General features: G+C 32.9%; 1 protein-coding gene across 1 annotated transcript; it reads left to right on the forward strand.

Annotated features, from left to right (window-relative positions):
* The first annotated feature begins 10611 nt into the window (after positions 1-10611).
* LOC149565966 (cationic peroxidase 1-like) lies at positions 10612-12380 on the forward strand. The gene is made up of 4 exons (XM_089819430.1): positions 10612-10906; positions 10991-11182; positions 11465-11630; positions 11720-12380. Exons 1-4 carry the CDS (start codon positions 10700-10702, stop codon positions 12103-12105), a joined length of 951 nt encoding a protein of 316 aa, XP_089675556.1. The 5' UTR covers positions 10612-10699; the 3' UTR covers positions 12106-12380.
* Positions 12381-18145: the final 5765 nt, after the last annotated feature.

Consider the following 18145-nt stretch of genomic DNA (forward strand, 5'->3'; position numbering starts at 1 on the left):
AGACTTGGTTCTTTTCTTACCTAGAGTCTCTTTTGTGCCCTTTGCCTCATCTAAATCCAAGACCATAATGTAGCTTGTCTACATTTCCACATTCCTAGCTTGTCTAAATGCAATATATAAGAGCTAGTCTACTTATATAGGCAAGAGTTGGGAAAATAATTGGACAAGAGTCTCAACTTGGAGGAAGTAGAGTACTAGTGAAATCAACCACCTACCATCCACCTACCATCTAGAAGGGTGGTGTCCAAATTGGAATTAACCACATGTGATATCTTAGGAGTAATTAGAGTAAAAAAGGATGACTCACAATATCCTCATAATACTAATATCTAAGAATATATAATTCCTCCTATTTTATGAGCTCACCTAAGTAAGCTTAATATAAGAGTTAAATGGAAACAAACCATTTACTCTAGCACCCCCCCCCCCCCCCCATAAGTGCAACTTAGGGAGTACTATAATGCAATATATAGCTAATGGGTCCTAGCATCAAAGCCATGTTAGGTACCCATGTACAATGGAAAAACATCCTCTCATAACTAGAGAAAAAGGAGAAAACTCAGTGGGACAAAATTCATCTCCAAAAGAGAGTAGAAATGAAGCTAAAAAGCTCTAGAAGAAGACACTTGTTGCACACCAGGAAAGGCACATAAGTGTATGAACTTGCTCTCAGTGAAGGGTTTGGTGAAGATGTCTACAGTCTGATTGGATGTCTAACAATACTGACGATCAAGGACCTTATTAAGAATCAACTCCTAGATATAGTGCATGTGAATCTTTATGTGCTTGGTCCTTTGATGATGGATTGGATTGTGAGAAAACTGAATAACACTTTGATTGTCATAGAAGATGATTGTTGGCTTTTGGAAAGAAATGAAAAACTTGATAAGGATGTGTTGAAGCCAAATAGCCTTAGTGGTTGCATTAGTTGCTCCTTGATATTTAGCCTCAATTGATGAAAGAGTAATAGAAGACTACTTTTTGGTTAACCAAGAAACTAGACTAGAGCCAAGAGAGAAGCAATACCTAGAAGTAGACTTGTGATCAGAAGAATCACTTGCTCAATCTAAATTTGTATATCCCACCAAGTCAATATCCACACCTACTACATAATGAATCTGATGACTATGAGTATCCTTGATCTAATGAAGCATTTTCTTAGCTTCTTTTCAATGTAGCTCATGTGGTTCTTGCATAAACCTAGAGGCCATGGCCACAACATATGAAATATTAGGCCTTATGTGATTCAAGTATATGAGGCTACCAATTGATTGATGATACAAGGTAGCATCAATCAATGGTGAAGAACAAGAAGCATGAAGTTTTACCCTTGATGGAAATGGAGTTTGTGTAGACTTGCAGTCATCCATATGAAATCTAGAGAGCATATCAAGAGCATACTTAAGCTAGCCAATAAATATACCAAAAGGTGACTGAGTGATTTCAATCCCTAAAAAGTAATGAAGAAGGCCTAAGTTAGACATTAAGAACCAATCATGAAGGGTAGTTTTGACTACTGTGATGTAAGATAAGTGACTCCTTGTAATCAAAAAAATCATCAAGATAGAGGACAAGGAAGGTGAGAGTATCATCCTACTGCAAGATGCAGATGTTTAGATTAGAATGACACTGAGTAAATCCAACTGATAGAAGGAAGGATTCCATCTTAGCATACCAAAATCAAATAGCATAAGGCCATATAGGGACTTTTGAAGGTAATAGACAAGTGTAGAACCCTCAATGAACCCTTGTGGCTACTCCATATAGATCTCTTCCTAAAGGTCACTATGAAGAGACATTCTTCACATTCATTTGATGTACTTCCTAATGGTGGGATGCAACAATGGAAGGGACAACTGGTGCAAAGGTCTTAGAGAAGTCAATTCTAGAAACCTGGGAGAATCCTTTGGTGACTAGGTGAGCCTTATACTTATTAACTAACACATCTATTGCAATTTTTTTTTGATAGATTCACTTGCACTAAACAAGTTTTCTTCCCTTATGAAGAGGGACTAGGTCCTAAGCATGATTCCTCTCTAAGGAACTAAACTCTTATTGCATAGTAGTATCCCACTCAGGAACACCAAAAGATTCATGAAATGTTTGTGGATCAGAAGATGTAGCAATAAAGAGATGTGTAGCTTGCTCAAACTGAGACCTTGTTCTTTTCTCATCTAATCAGCAACCCAATCACCTACTGATTCTAATGTTTATTGATCCCAATGAGGCCCAATATTTGGAGCATGTGGAGAATCTAGAGGAGAATAATTCTCTGAATGATGACAAGGAGATGAGGAAGATAGACCCTCATCATTGTAATTTGATATAGAAGAAGATTCCTCATCTAGATTAGAAGGATCAAGAACTTTAGAAGAACTATCATCATGTAGTTGTAATGTTTCCATAAAAATGAAAGATGGAGAAGTGATAGAAGAACTTGAGGCATCTTCCTCAAAGTGAACACTCCTCTCAATGAAAATTTTATGTGTGGTGGGATGGAGAAGCTTATATCCTTTCACACCATCTAGATACCCAAAAAATATGCAAGGCCTACTTTGTGGATCCATTTCATTGTGTTTCTCAACTGGAATATGGGCCCATGCTAGAAAACTAAACACTCAAAAGTGTTTGACTATATGTTTTTGATGGGTCCATTCTCAAAAAGAGTTTCCCTTTTCACAGCTTGATGAGGAACCTGATTCTGAATGTAACATGCATAGTTGATAGCCTCTACCCAATATTGTGGTGCCAATGATTTGGAATGGAATATACAATTGACTATTTCCTTTAAGGACCTATTCTTCCTTTTTGAAAGTCCATTTTGTTGTGGATTGTAAGGAACTGTGTTTTGAAGACCAATTCCTTCTAAGATACAAAATTGTTCAAACCTCTATTTGACATATTCCCCTCTATTATTTGTGCACAAGACCTTGATGAGCTTCCCAGTTTGTTTCTCTATAAAAGCTTTGAACTCTTGGAAATACTCAAAGACTTTAGACTTTAGTTTGAGAAAATATACAAATGTGTATTTGGAAAGATAATCAATTAATGTTAAAACATATTTGGCTTTGTAGAAAGAAGGATGTGGAAATGGTCCTGCCAAATCACAATGTACTAGCTCCAAAAGTTGTGTGGCTCTCCATGCTTTTCCTTTATCAAATTTTTCTTCAAGATACTTGCCAAGAATCCATCCTTGAAAAACTCCATTAGAAAATTGAATAGAAGGTAACCCTGTAAGCATATCATGTTGACTGAGTTGTTGTAAGTAACAATAGTTTAAGTGGCCAAACCATTGATGCCACAAATGACTCACTTCATTAGAGTGAGTGAGTAATGCAAATGAAGGTGAATCAGAAAAAAAGTAAGAGAAGTGATATAATCTTGATTGTTGTTCTACCTTTCCCACGATAATTGTGGAGTCATTGCTCATCTCACTAATAGTCACTGTATCTGGAGTAAACTCAACTCACTTGCTAGAGCCTATGTGAGATCTAATAAATAGATAGGAGATTAGTTGAAAAAGTTGGAACACAAAGAATATCATGAAATGTCCCTTCACTCATGTTAGCAGACCCTCTCCCATGCACTTCAGTAGGAGTGCCATCACCCAAAATAATGAATGGCATAGAACATGACTCTAATGAGGAAAAACACTCTTTTGATGAAGCCATGTGGTGGGATGCACCTAAATCAATAATCCATGAATTTGGTTGTGAGGCAACAGCTATTAGGGACTTGCCTTTTCCTTTTCCTTGATTCCTCGAAAGATTTTTGGGATGAATTTGTCTTGACTAGATCAGGTACTTTGGTATTGTTCATTTCAAGAAGATGGGACAAGTGATCAATTTTCTTCTTCAAAGATTTATGTTCATCATGACCAAGTGTCTTACAATAGGAACATGTTATTCTCTCCTTCTTGGGCTTATTTATTTTTGAAGAAGATGCATCATTTACTGCTCTTGGAGTAGAAAAATTATTTTCTTGATTCTTTTCTACTTGGTACTTTTGTTTCTTTTCTTGCTTAGGAGGCCCTCATGGTTCTATTGTGCCCTAGTTTGCAATCAAGACATGAGACTTATATGGCTTGATCATGCCCATATGGATCAACTTATCCTACTCCTTTGTGAGTTCATTTGCAAACTCATCAAGAGAAGGCATTGTGTAGTTGTTTCCTAAGGCAGTGTTAGTAGCATAGTAGGTAGAAACAAACATAGAATATGTATGACCAAGCTTGGAAAGAATACTTAGTATCAGTTGTGAATCTTTCTTCTCTATTTTACATTCTTTTAACTATAATATTAAAGCATTCAACTTAGTGAAGAAGTCTTGAATAGTATCAAAGGTGCATGGATTTAATCCTATCAATTTATCTTGCTTTCCAAATGATCTTTCTAATGTTTTCCATACATTATTAGGATTTTTAGATGATTCCACATGAAAGAGAAGCTCTAAAGATATTTGAACAAGAGTGAGACAAGTGTCTCAAGTTGGAGGAAGTAGAGTCCTAGTGGAATTAACCACCTACCATCCACCTACCATCTAGAAGAGTGGTGTCAAAATTGAAATTAACCACATGTGATATCTTAGGAGCAGTTGGAGTCAAAATGATGACTCAGAATATCCTCCTAATAATAATATCCAAGAACTTATAATTTACCCTAATCTATGAGCTCACCTAAGTAAACTTAATATAAAAGTTAAATGGAAAAGAACCATTTACTCTAACACTCTCCATATTCCTATTTTCCTCATCTTCTTCAAAAATTTCCAATATTTTTCTTTCCCTCCCCTCCTTTTCCTATAACTTACCCTTTGTCTCCTCAGAATGGATTGAAATGGGGTAGGGACATGTACTTTATGGCTAGAAAAGATTTTTCAGCAACCCACCAGAGTAATTGCTCTTAGCTTCCTCCTCCATTTCCAAACTTTTGGTTTTGTCCTTAGAGACATCATCTAAATGTGACTCCATTTCCTTATAGCTAACCTCTTTCTTAATTCTTTTAGCTAGCTCCCTATTCACCTCTCCTAGCTCAACCATCAACCTCTTACCTTTTTCTTTACTAGTAAGAGCTTTAGGGATTTTTTTTTTTTTTAAATGGAGGAGAAAAGAGAGAGATTCCTTCACATGATCCATCATAAACTCAAAGATTGGCTCCACTAACCCTTTGTAAAGAATGGGTTTGTTTGGCTTCTACTTAAAATATTTAATATTATTATCAAGTGAACACAGCAAATAGAAGGGGAAAAACCCTAATTTTATGGTGATAGTGAATAAAAAAAATTATAGTTATAATCCCTATAATAACTCCCATTAGAAGTAGCATACTGAATTACAACTTTTTAGAAAAAGTTTCCACAATTCTTGATAGATGAAACAACCATAACCCCACCTTTTGCCCCATTCTTAGCCTTAGAAAGATTTCTAACTACTTTTTGGGTATGTGCAAGGTCATGGTCAACCAATCTATGCCCTTAAGTGGCAATGAAAAATCAGCAAATTAGGGTTAGGTCAACTTGATGTGCAATTTTCAACTTGTTATGAACTTTCTATCAAAATGTTGATACAAAAGAATCTCTAGGAAATTTAATTTAGTTTCTAAACTACTAGGCCTTATCTAAAAAAAAAAGATTGATTGGTAAAAAATGAATTTTAATGCAATACTACAAAAATTCAGGACAAAAATAAGAAGTAGATGTATGTATGACCACCTTGATCAAAATCAAGTTATAATATTTTTTAATAAGATTGTAGATATAAGAAGTAGACTTATGCACATATGTGACATATATTTTCTGGGGTTTTTTTTTGCTAAATAAAGAATGAATTATGAATTTTCTCCTATAGTATTTTTGGAATAAAAAACTATTGTGTCTGACCACCTTAACTAATTCAAAACTCTATAAAATTAATTTTTTATTGTTTTTCCCTTATAGTAGTAGAAGAAGAGGATGTGATGCATCTTTTGGATTTCAAAAATATTGTACTGTTTGAAAGTTATAGTTGTTTTCCAATTAGTGTGTCAATTAGCACTTTATATATAACTCCATTAGAAAATAAGTAATAATTACTTACTGAACTTGTAATTTGACAAAGATTACATTTATGGAAAGCTACTTCAACATTCTTAAGAACGCCTTTTCATTTCATCAAATTTGAGTGAAAAAAAAGTTGTTAGATACATGTTTGAAGTAAAAAAGCCACAAGAATAGGCCAAAAACTTGTTTTTACAATGTTTTTGAAAAGTTGACCATGTAGGGTTGGTATTCCAAGATATATTAGGACTTATAAAGGTATTAATTTTTTGGTTTGGTATGAGGATTTGTGGAAAAAAAATTGAAATACATTTTGAAATTCTTTGAGGCATTTCAGAACTACATAATTTTTTGATTGCCACCTTTTGGCACACCTAAGCCTGCACATACCCTCATAATAAATTTCTTTATTTTGGTAGAAATTCATACCTTTGTTGATTGGACTCATAATAAGAACCATAATATCGATGTCTAGCTTAACAAGTTGCCCAACCAAAGTCACTGTGCTCACCTCTCAGTCGTTGATAAGGCTTCATTAATTTTTGGCTTGGCATTCTTCATTCTAGTCATCTACAAAACTAGACCAGCCTTGTCTAGCTTCTCCTAGATATTCCATTCTTTTTTCTAGTGATCATAGTTCCCCGACTCCCCCATTCTCAAATCTCTACCCATGGTGATACCTGTACAACTATTTTCAACACCAAACATATATAATTAGTTGTTGATTAAAAAATGGAATATTAGAAATAATAGTAGTGCATAAATTTATATCTTGTACTAGTGCATTTTAATCCAAAAGGCATGACTTAAATCAAGCAAAGTCAACCATAAAAAAAGGGGCATTCCTTTGTAGAATAAAAATTGTATTAGTCTTTAGAAGGGGATAACTCATATTTTAAAGAGCCTTCTTAAGATCTCTAAAGATAGTACATATTCAAATATAATTATATGATTTAGTAATTATAGAAATCTTTTATATAGAAGGAAAATAGTTAAGAAGATAGATAAATATAACTTGTAGGAGCGTATTGATCTAATCTTTAACCAAACAAATACAACCTTAAATTTGTTTATTGTGTTTCATTTAGCAATTTTTGATATTGGGATGCAATACAACATTAGAGATTATGATTTTAGGATGAAATATGGAAATTTCAAAATAGTTGGAAGAAAAGTTTGTAAAAATCCAAGTACTAGAGTATAATGTTAATGTTATTCATGAAGAATTTTTTTATCTTAATAATTTTTTAATATTATTTGGATTGATTACGACATCAACACTATCTCTTGTCATAACATGTAATGGATAAGGGAATTTTCTCAATGAACCTCTATTGTGAATACATCGAATCAAGGTATGTTAAATATAGAACTAACATCAATAAAGTGAGAATAAATAAATAAATGGACTTTGAACAAGTAGATATCACAAGCACACTAAGACATGGTAAGTATGAATGTTTGATGGGTTTTAGAGGGTTGTAACCAACATCAAAAAAGATTTGACATAAGGTAGGCCTCTGGAAACTTTATTTAGACATGTTCATTTATACCAAAACCATTGCTTCTATATTTGATTTTAGATAAGATGTACAAACCATGACCATAAAGTGATTCTATTTCTTATCAAGATGGAAAGGGCTCATAATTGTTCATGTCATGTGAATAAGATTAATTGGAGTTATTTATTGAAGCATAAAGATATAGAATTCAACTTATCTTGTTTACAAACAATTGAAGGCTTTGTCGATTTTGCCAAATCTATCTTTTCAGTTTCACCTACTAATAATGGGACCTTAAACTTTCCAATAAAAGAAGGTGCAATTTCTAATAAATAGAACCATTTCATATGATTACATTATTTTAAAGAATCATACACTTCAAAGGAAATTTAGGTATGGGTTCTAACTGTAAACAATTTTGTAATATCTTCTCAAATTACATTATGTATAGCCTATTATTGTATATGGACTATCTTGTGACATAAATTTATGTAGATAAGACTAGTTCCATAACATGAATTCACTGTGTCACTTGAAGAAGATGATATGTTAAAATGTATTGGGTATGACATGGATAGGCAAGGGTAAAGTCATAGACCGTACTAGATAGTAGGCAATTTTATTGTACCTAGTCACTATTTCTAGTATTTTTGGTTGGTTGTTCTTGAACCTAAATAAGCTCATTTTCATATATGAAGATTTCTCTATTTAGCTCTTTTTGTCTCATTAAGAACTCACAACCTCATTATTAAGTTTTTGGGTGATGTAAGGATCAAATACTCCTATTTTTGTTTTGTTCCAAATATTTAAGAAGCTTGATATTAAATACATGATCTTCCAAGCCTCTTTTGATTGATCAACTTTCTAGTCATCTTAATCTTCTAAGAAACAATCCTTATCTCCTGTAAAATATATAAAATGTTGGCATGCTTTTAGGGATGAAATTTTCGTATAAATATACTTGGATAGATAGAAATGTATCTATTTTATAGGTAATTCTTTACAAAACTAAAGTAAAGGTGGACTAATTTGGTACCATACATTAGAATGCTTTGATAGAAATTCATGTACAAACTTTAAAAATGCACTTGAAGATATCCACTTCAAATGATGATTAAATCACTTGATTAATGCTATGTATATTGTTACTAGAACGGGATGACGCACCTCCACCCTTCTCCCTACCCATTATTTCTCCTCTTTAGGGGTATAGGCATTGTTTCATCCAATCTTCAAGGCATGAAAATTGATAACAATCACATGGTTCTTATCCTTAAGTCTCATCCATATTCTCTTGTTAACACTTTTCCTTCCTTTTTAGTGTATTTGGTGGTTTGGTTGTAATAAGATGCCTCTCTATCGCTAACCATCTCCCTAATTCAAACTCAATAATGATACTCCTTGAGAGACCATTACTGATGTTGTCCCTAGAATTCTCTAGCTACAATTTTGATGGTTAGGATTCATCCTCTTCTAGAACTATTAGATCACTTACCTAAGAAAATAAATGTTTATTTAAACTAATTTGGTATAAAATAAATTTTCTAGAATGCTTTGATAAAATTTGAATTACAATCTCTAAGACACGCGTTTTGTTCACCTTCAAGGGCTATTAGATTACTGAAGTAATTCTCCTTTTATTATTGTTAGTGTCTCCTAGCACAACTCCACCTCCTCCCAATCTCATTACATCTCCTTGTAAACACAATAATTGATTCCAGTCCCATGGTTCTTAGTGTCAAGCCTAGTCCATAGCTCTATATTAAACTCTATCGCATCTTGTGAGGGGTATGGTGAATGGTTTGACTTTGGTAAAATTTCTCAGTGTCACTAACCATCTAAAATAACATTGATTTCTTCTTATATAGACTTGCCACTTACTTTTGTATTTCCATTTTCATTTCAAAGTTTCAATCATTTAAATTCTGATAAATTTCTTAGACAACATAAAAACAAATTAATTGAGATGATTCCTTGAAAATCAATTATAATGCTCTTACAATGTAGTTGTTTCTAAATTAATTTATTCATTATATTGCTTTCATTAAAACAACATCAAGCAAAATTTATGTTCTATATGAGTTCATGCAATACACAACATCAAGGGCCCGTATGGCTACGGGAAAATAAAAATGGGAATAGGAATACTTATTCTCGAATAGAAATTGGGGTTATGTATTCCTATTCTTGTTTGGTTCACCCAAAATTTGATGTGGAATTCACAGACTCAAAAATTTATGTTTTCTAAAATAAAACAAAATTGGAATAAAAGTACGTATTCCAATTCCACCTATTTGGTTGGAATAGAAAATGTTCATTTTTGGGCCAAAATTAGAGAACGTATTCAAATTTTATTCCTATTCGAATTCCAATGTGGTGCGTCCAAACAAAAAATTTAAAATTTTAAGAATATAAATATTCCTATTCCACTTGTATTCCCATTATCAAACAGCCTCCAATTGACAACGAAATGCCAGTTGATAGAATAGACTTATGACAACATCTTCTGACCAAAAAAATCCATCGAAGTGACAATGTAATCAATTTCCCTTTCCATAGCTGTCCGTGGGACGAGATGCGTTTATTTGAACTCCTCTCGTGAAGTTCATCATGCAGAGAGCAATGTAGATCGCATACTCCTTGACATGCGGACCGCTCGATTTGGAGACTTACTACCGTCTACAGGACATCTATGCAAATCTCCAAACATTTTTTTAGTACTAACGCGGCATAAATTTAGCACAACATGCCAAAACGTCCAACCAGACAAACAATTTTTTTTGTCTGGCTGGCGTACATACACACGGAAATAACGAGCCCTGTACACCTGTCTATGCCTTTCTAAGAAGAACTCTGATGGGATTATCATTATAATTATTAGAAATGAAAGTTAATATACAAATATTATTCTACTGATTGACAGCTGTGGACGTGTGGGCCACGACATCTGGAATCCAGTATCGCGTCCTGAGAAATTAGTCAAATGCGGAGGAGGCAGAAGGCCCCACGTTAATATAATCGTTTTCAATGACGATTTCAACACAAATGGCATATTAGCTTCCTTAGCGACTATAAATGACCAAAACTTATACAAGAACTTCACTGTGGACTGATGAATTTAATTTAGGGCGGTGCATATTTCTTGTGCTGCAAAAGAAGCAATTATGGCGGCACGTAGCCTTATTGCATGTATTGCATGGATTTTGGTAAGTTTGAGTGAAGTGAAGGGGCAGCTCAATTCGACCTTTTACGATAGTACGTGTCCAAATGTATCGTCGACTGTCCAAGCTGCTGTCCAAGCTGCAGTCGCCAATGAATCAAGAATGGGCGCCTCTTTACTCCGTCTTCACTTCCACGACTGCTTTGTTAACGTATCGTTTTCTGCTCTAATCGCCACCCTCACTTTTATTTAACTTCAGTCGAAACTGTTTTCAAATGATGATTTACTTTTGCAGGGCTGCGATGGATCGATACTGCTGGATGACTCGGTGAACATAACGGGAGAAAAAACCGCTGGTCCGAACAACAATTCTGTTAGAGGATTCGATGTGGTCGATACCATCAAATCTCAAGTGGAATCAATCTGCAGTGGCGTTGTGTCTTGTGCAGACATTCTCGCCCTTGCTGCTCGTGATTCTGTGGTCGCGGTAATTACTCTTCTCTTTTTAACTACAATATAAGTTTCTCTATTTGAGTGTGTAGTGATTATTGAATATCAATGTTTCGGATCCATCATCACGATACTTGCCAAAAATTCTAAGAATAACAATAGATGAATAGATCATAAAGTGTGATGTGAGATATTGATGTTTCAAATTCTTATGAGTTGTGAAAATCTGATTGCATTACTCTTCTTAATGAACTATTGGAATATTGTAATATGAGTATAAGAAGATTTACTGAGAAAAACTGTTCTTTGAAACTTGCAGTTGGGAGGACAATCATGGACAGTACTGCTGGGGAGAAGAGACTCCTTAACTGCGAATCTGAGCGGTGCAAACAACGATCTGCCTCCACCCACATCAAGTCTTAGCAATCTTATCTCAAGATTTAGTGCCAAAGGTCTCTCTACACAGGATATGATTGCCCTTTCAGGTAATTCCTAACTTTGGTTGTAAGATCCAAGTTTCTTAGCCAACATTCTATTTAGATTTCATGAGTTTTGAGTGTTTAACGATTTTCAGGTGCTCATACAATTGGTCAAGCGCGGTGTACCAGTTTCAAAACCCACATCTACAACGAAACCAACATCAACAGCACTTTCGCCACTTCCGTGCAGGCTAACTGCCCTTTCACTGGTGGAGATGAAAATTTATCGCCCTTAGATGTACAAACTCCAACAACTTTTGACATCGACTACTACACAAATCTGATAAACCAGCAAGGCCTTCTCCACTCCGACCAGGAGCTTTTTAATAATGGGTCCGCTGATTCTCAGGTGACTACCTACGCTAACAGCCAAAGCACATTCTTCACTGATTTTGCAGCTGCCATGGTGAGTATGGGAAACATAAGCCCTCTCACTGGTAGCAGTGGAGAGGTCCGAACTAACTGTAGGAAGCCTAATTGAATGGTGTATCTATATCTTTGTTTCGGATATTATTTGTCGTTGTAATAATTCAATCTTCTCTAGTTCTTGAGTAAAGGTGGACAGTATTTAGTATACGTAATGTTTGATACCGTACACCAAGAATGGTAGTTATGAGGGAACAACATTCCAAATTATTGGGAGGCCTTCGATATGAGATATAAATATTATGAGCGGTGGAAAGCATTCCAGAATTCCTGCCTAGAGCAGGTAATTTAGAACAGTATCTTTGGTCAATAAAGGACATATTTTAGTTATTGTGTAATGTCGGCCAGCATTAAAATATCAGATCGCGCCTCTTATGATTTATATTTATTGTTCATATATCGTTTACAGCGCACTGGTTAATGTATAAATTAATGAACGATCGTTGACGTGAAGCACAATCAAAATCACACGAAAATCGCTCTACAAAATGATGAAACGGTTTACCACGGAAATGTTAAAATGTTTTGAGCTCTTGACTTATTTTAATTATGGAGGATTGTTAGTTTTAAAAGGGAGAAACATTACAGTCTACCGTTTCTAGTCGACTGCGATCACTAATTATGATTCTTTTGAATAAGGTAATAAGAGATTATTTGTTGATATAAAAAATATTTTGAGATAATAATCATCGAATAATCATTTCATAGGAATAATAGTTTTAGATTAATGGTTGGAATAAGAAATGCGTGTGAGTGAGTGCTTTTAAATAAATAAAAGGTAGTTTCCAATTAAATTTTAGATGGGCAAAAATAATAGCTAAATTGTGAGGAATTATTTTGTCAATTTATTGAAACTAGGGTTTTGTTTGACTATCTCAAAATTTATAAATTCATTGTATTTATTGAAATTTGGTTTCAAAAAATATGATTAAAAAGAATCATATATATCTACATTGTAGCGTTGAATGTTAATTAGTTTAAATAACATACAAAATCAATCACAAAAGAACCATGGATGATTACTTATGTTGAGTATCATACAATTAGATAACCTAAAGGTACAATATGACTTTTTGTTCCACTTGAATAGAATGTTTAGACTACCAAGTCATCTAACAGTTTCAATTTCTATTATAAAAAACAAATAGGGCCTTAATTCATCTATAATTCACATGTCAAGAGCATTTGATTTCCTTTGAAAATTAGAAAGCTATCACAAAGAATGCTTATGGAAAAAAATAAAGAACCAAGTCAAGAGTCCAATTTTCCTTTGTCAATTCTTCAATAGCTCTCCTCTAAAAAAATTTACTCCACTAAATTTTTTTTCTTGCAAACATTTCACAATCAAGGAACTCACTAGAAAAAATTAAGCATTCTCATCCACTAGCACTAAGATATTAGTTAGTATGTTTAGCTCTAATACAATGTCTAATATTTGCATTGTATCTTAGTTTGGAGTTTAGAAAGAATATTTTTCATGTGTTTAGTAATTATTATTTATCTAAAATTTAATATTCTTTAAACATATTTAGATATATCATTTTCATTAAATTCTGAATTAACATTTCAAGGATTATAATGTTATTCCTTATGATCTTTATCTTATTATTACTATTAGTATGATAAAATCACAACACATAAATTGTTTATTTCTGTACACTTTATATCACAAATTTTGACGGTGAGATACACAATAACTTTTTCAAATTTAATCCATGGGAAAAAGTGTTATTTAATGAAGTTCATGTTTCTATATATAGAATAAAACATGTTCACCAAAATAACTCAAATTCTTAAATAATTTATTGTCAACTATAATCTCTTCAAAGTGTATATGCACCATCACCCACAAGAATTACTTATGAGATATTAAAACTTTAACATATATGTCCAAGTTATATTTCTTTTACTTTTTAATAGATATAATATTTGTTTAAAAAAAGAATCATTAAAATATTCATGAGAATATTTACTACATCCATCCAACATAAAACATATTTGGAGTTTATTATTTTCCATGACTAAATTATTTACATTTTCATAATGAAAATTTATTAAGAAATATTTCAATTCTAAAACACCTTCTAAAACTCATTTATATTGACATTAACTTCAGTAATAAATTCAAAATTTAAATGTAATCTGATTTTATTTTAATAAAATTTATATAAAATAAGATTATAAAATACATTTTTATTATTTTTATTATTTTATCATTCAATGCTTATAAATGAAATTGCAAGGAGAGTGGGATTAGTGATGGAGGAAAATCCACACTTAAGTGCTCCAATATCACTATCTACTTATCAAATTACATTATCTTTGATACTAACAAAATCCGTAGAATTGCTTATTTTAGATTATGGGCTATAAAATGCATTCCAAACACGTCTCATAATACTCCCTCTATTTCATAGATCAGTCTTTCTGATTTACATTGTTAAACTCCACTCCACTTTTTCTATTTTATATTAAATTTTGTTAGAGTGTATAACATTTTTAAAAGCTTGGACCTGCTTTAAACAAATGGTTGCTTAGCTGGAAAAGGTTTAATGACCTTTTTTATCGGTGCATCATTGACATACATCACTAACGCTCAAGTGGGATTATGTTCTGAATATTGTGGTCTGTCTACTATGAACCTTCAAATATTTTTTTAAGTAATTTTGTATATGCCAAAAGAGTGACGCAATAAATGTAAGTTACAGCCGTTATGAAGGATGGCCTTTTATTGAAAAACAATATCAAAACTTTTTTTGGGAGAATTTGAAGTCTAATCCTAGTCAATTTATCGAGGTTGTCCATCTACGTATAAAAATTACAAAGTGGGGTGCCTTCGTTAACAATTTCTATTGTCGGTGGCGCAAAATGTTGAGATTGTTTTCAACGTCAGAATCATTGCGCATTATTTTATTTTTTATTTTTAACGTAATTCAAAGTAAAGTCTTTTATATTCGAATAAGAAAATTTAGAAGATACAAGGATTAGTTTTGAGAGTAGCAACAGTATATGATACGACAGATATAGCTCAATCTTGCAGTCATGACTCAGTGAAAAATAAATCATTTCAATATTGTAAATTACTCTTTGACAAAGAATGTGTGATGTGGAATAAAATATATTTTAACATCGACTATTTCAAATGTGTGATGAGTATCGTTATTTAAGTATTTAAAAATTCAAACTGCTCTAGATAATTTTATACCTAATAATTAACTAGCATATATATATATATATATATAGTCATTCTTTCGGAGCACCTATTTTAATTCAAATTCAATGATTTTTTTTGTAGGTTACGATTTAAATAAAATAGGTGCCTCAGGAATTATATATATATATATATATATATATATATATATATATATATATATATAAGCTAGTAGCAATCGATGTTTAGTATGGAAGACATTTTTTAAGAAATCTAGATGGTTATAGTTAGGAGCAAGTTTTTTTTTTAATTATTAAATATAGTTGTATAAAGTTACAATAAAATTATTCTTCAACATTTTATATTTTAATTCTATATATAGTGTTTAATTTACATAACTTTAATTTATTTTTATTTTAAAGATTTTGTTACATAAAATAATATAGTTAGGAGTATAGTTATGGTTAGGGTTAGGGTTAGTGTTATGATTAAAATTAGGATTACATATAGGGTTAGGATTAGGGTTTGGGTTAGTGGTAAATTTAGAGTTACAATTAGAGTTAGAGTTAGAATTAGAATTAGGGTTATGGTTAGGGTTATAGTTAGAGTCAGGGTTAGAGTTAGAGTTTAGTCAGGGTTAGGGTTAGGGTTAGGGTTAGAGTTAGAGCTAGCATTAGGGTTAGAATCAAGGTTAGAGTTAGGGATAGAATTAGGGTTGCAATTAGGGTTATAGTTAGAATTAGGGTTAGGTTTAGAATTAGAGTTAGAGTTAGGGTTTGAGTTAGAGTCAAAAAAAGGGCTAGAGTTAAAGTTAGAATCAGAGCTAGCATTAGGGTTAGAATTAGAGCTAGGGTTAGAGTTAGAGTTAGAGTTATGGTGAGAGTTATGGTTAGAATTAGGGTTAGGGTTAGAGTTGGGGTTAGGTTTAGGATTAGATTTAGAGGTAGAGTAAGGATTAGGATTAGGATTAGGCTTAGGGTTCGGATTAGGGTTAGGGTTAGGGTTTGAGCTAGAGATAGAGTTACAATTCGAGTTAGAGTCAGGGTTAGAATTAGAGTTAGAGTTAGAATTAGAGTTAGGGTTAGAATCAGGGTTAAGGTTAGATTTAGGGTTACTATTAGGACTATAGTTAAAGTTTGGGTTAGTGTTAGGGTTAGGGCTACAATTAGAGTTAGAGTTAGAGCTAGAGTATGAGTTAGTGTTAGTGTTAGAGTTAGAGTTAGAGTTTAGAGCTAGTGTTAGTGTTAGTGTTAGAGTTAGAGTTAGAGTTAGAGTTAGAGTTAGAGTTAGGGCTAGAGTTAAAGTAAGAGTTATGATTAAGGTTAGTGTTAGTATTAGAATTAGGGTTAAATTTAAGATTATATATATTAGGTTAGGGTTAGAGTTAGGGGTAGAATTCAAGAGTTAGAGTTAGGGCTAGGGTTGGGGTTAGGGTTAGGGTTAAGGTTAAGGTCAGGGTTAGGGTTAGGGTTAGGGTTAGAGATAGAGTTAGTGTTAGAGTTAAGAGTTAGAGTTAGAGTCATGGTTAGAGTTAGGTTAGAGTTAGAATTAGAAATAGAGTTAGGGTTAGGGTTAGTGTTAGCATTAGGGTTACGATTAGAATTGGGTTTAGAGTTAGGGATAGAATTAGGGTTACAATTAGAGTTATGGTTAGAATTATAGTAAGGGTTAGGGTTTGAATTAGAGTTACAGTTACAGTGACATTTTGAGTTAGAGTTAGAAATAGGGTTAAAGCTAGAGTTAGAATTAGAGTTAGAGTTACAGTTACAATTAGAGCTAGCATTAGCATTAAAGTTAGAGTGAGGATTAGAGTTAGAGTTAGAGTTAGGGTGAGAGTTAAGGTTAGAATTAGGGTTAGGGTTAGAGTTAGGGTTAGAGTTAGGGTTAGGATTAGATTTAGAGTTAGAGTTAGAGTTAGAGTTAGGGTTAAGCTTGAGATTCTATTTATAGTTAGAGTCAATTTTGGGGTTAGGGTTAGGGTTAGGGTTAGGGTTAGAATCAGACATAGAGTTAGGATTAGGGGTAGGGTAAGGACTAGAGTTAGAGTTAGGGTTAGAATTAGGGTGTGAGTTAGGGTTTGAGTTAGAGTTAGAGTTAGAATTAAAGCTAGAGTTAAGGTTACAATTAGAGTTAGCGATAGAGTTAGAATTATAGTTAGGGTTAGAATCAAAGTTAGGTTTAGAGTTAGGGTTAGCATTAGGGATATAGTTAAATTTTGGGTTATAATTTGAGTTAGAGTTAGAGTTAGAGTTAAGTTTAAATTAGAGTTCGAGTTAGAGTTAGAGTTAGGGTTAGGATTAGAGTTATAATTTGAGATAGATTAAGGGTTAGAGTTAGAGTTAGAATTAGAGTTAAGATTAGAATTCATATTAGAGTTAGGGTTAGGTTTAGAGTTAGGATTAGGGTTAGTGTTAGAGTTAGGGTTAGTGTTAGGGTTAGGGTTAGTTTTAGGGTTAGGATTAGGGTTAAAATTAGAGTTAGAGTTGGAGTAAGGTTTAGAGTTAGATTTTGGGTTAGGATTAGGGTTAGAATTAGGGTTAGAGTTATAGTTAGAGTTAGAGTTAGAGTTAGAGTTAGAGTTAGAGTTAGAGTTAGAGTTAGAGTTAGAGTTAGAGAAAGAGATGGAGATGGAATTCTAGGGTGAGAATTATGTTTAGGGTTAAATTTAAGGTTAGAGTTAGAATTAGGATTAGAATTAGTGTTAGGATCAGGGTTAGAATTTGAGTTAGAGTTGGAGTTATGGTTCAACTTCAAGTTAGAGTTAAAGATAGGGTTAGGGTTAGGGTTATAATAAGTATTAGAGTTATATTTAGAGTTAGAATTAAAGCTAGCATTTGAGTTAGGGTAGAGTTAGAGTTATGGTTAATCTTAAAATTAGGATTAGGGTTTGATTTAGAATTAGTCTTAGGGTTATATATAGGATAATGGTAAAGATTAGGGGTAG

Source organism: Cupressus sempervirens, chromosome 3 (genome assembly GCF_028749045.1).
Source record: "Cupressus sempervirens isolate cs-2001-9-10 chromosome 3, ASM2874904v1, whole genome shotgun sequence".
NCBI lineage: Eukaryota > Viridiplantae > Streptophyta > Pinopsida > Cupressales > Cupressaceae > Cupressus > Cupressus sempervirens.

Excerpts from the sequence above, each read along its gene's own strand:
- LOC149565966 (XM_089819430.1), top strand. The coding sequence starts at position 10,700 with ATGGCGGCACGTAGCCTTATTGCATGTATTGCATGGATTTTGGTAAGT. Across the intron at positions 10,907-10,990 it reads TCCACGACTGCTTTGTTAAC|GGCTGCGATGGATCGATACT; the intron begins GTATCGTTTTCT and ends TTACTTTTGCAG. Across the intron at positions 11,631-11,719 it reads GGATATGATTGCCCTTTCAG|GTGCTCATACAATTGGTCAA; the intron begins GTAATTCCTAAC and ends AACGATTTTCAG.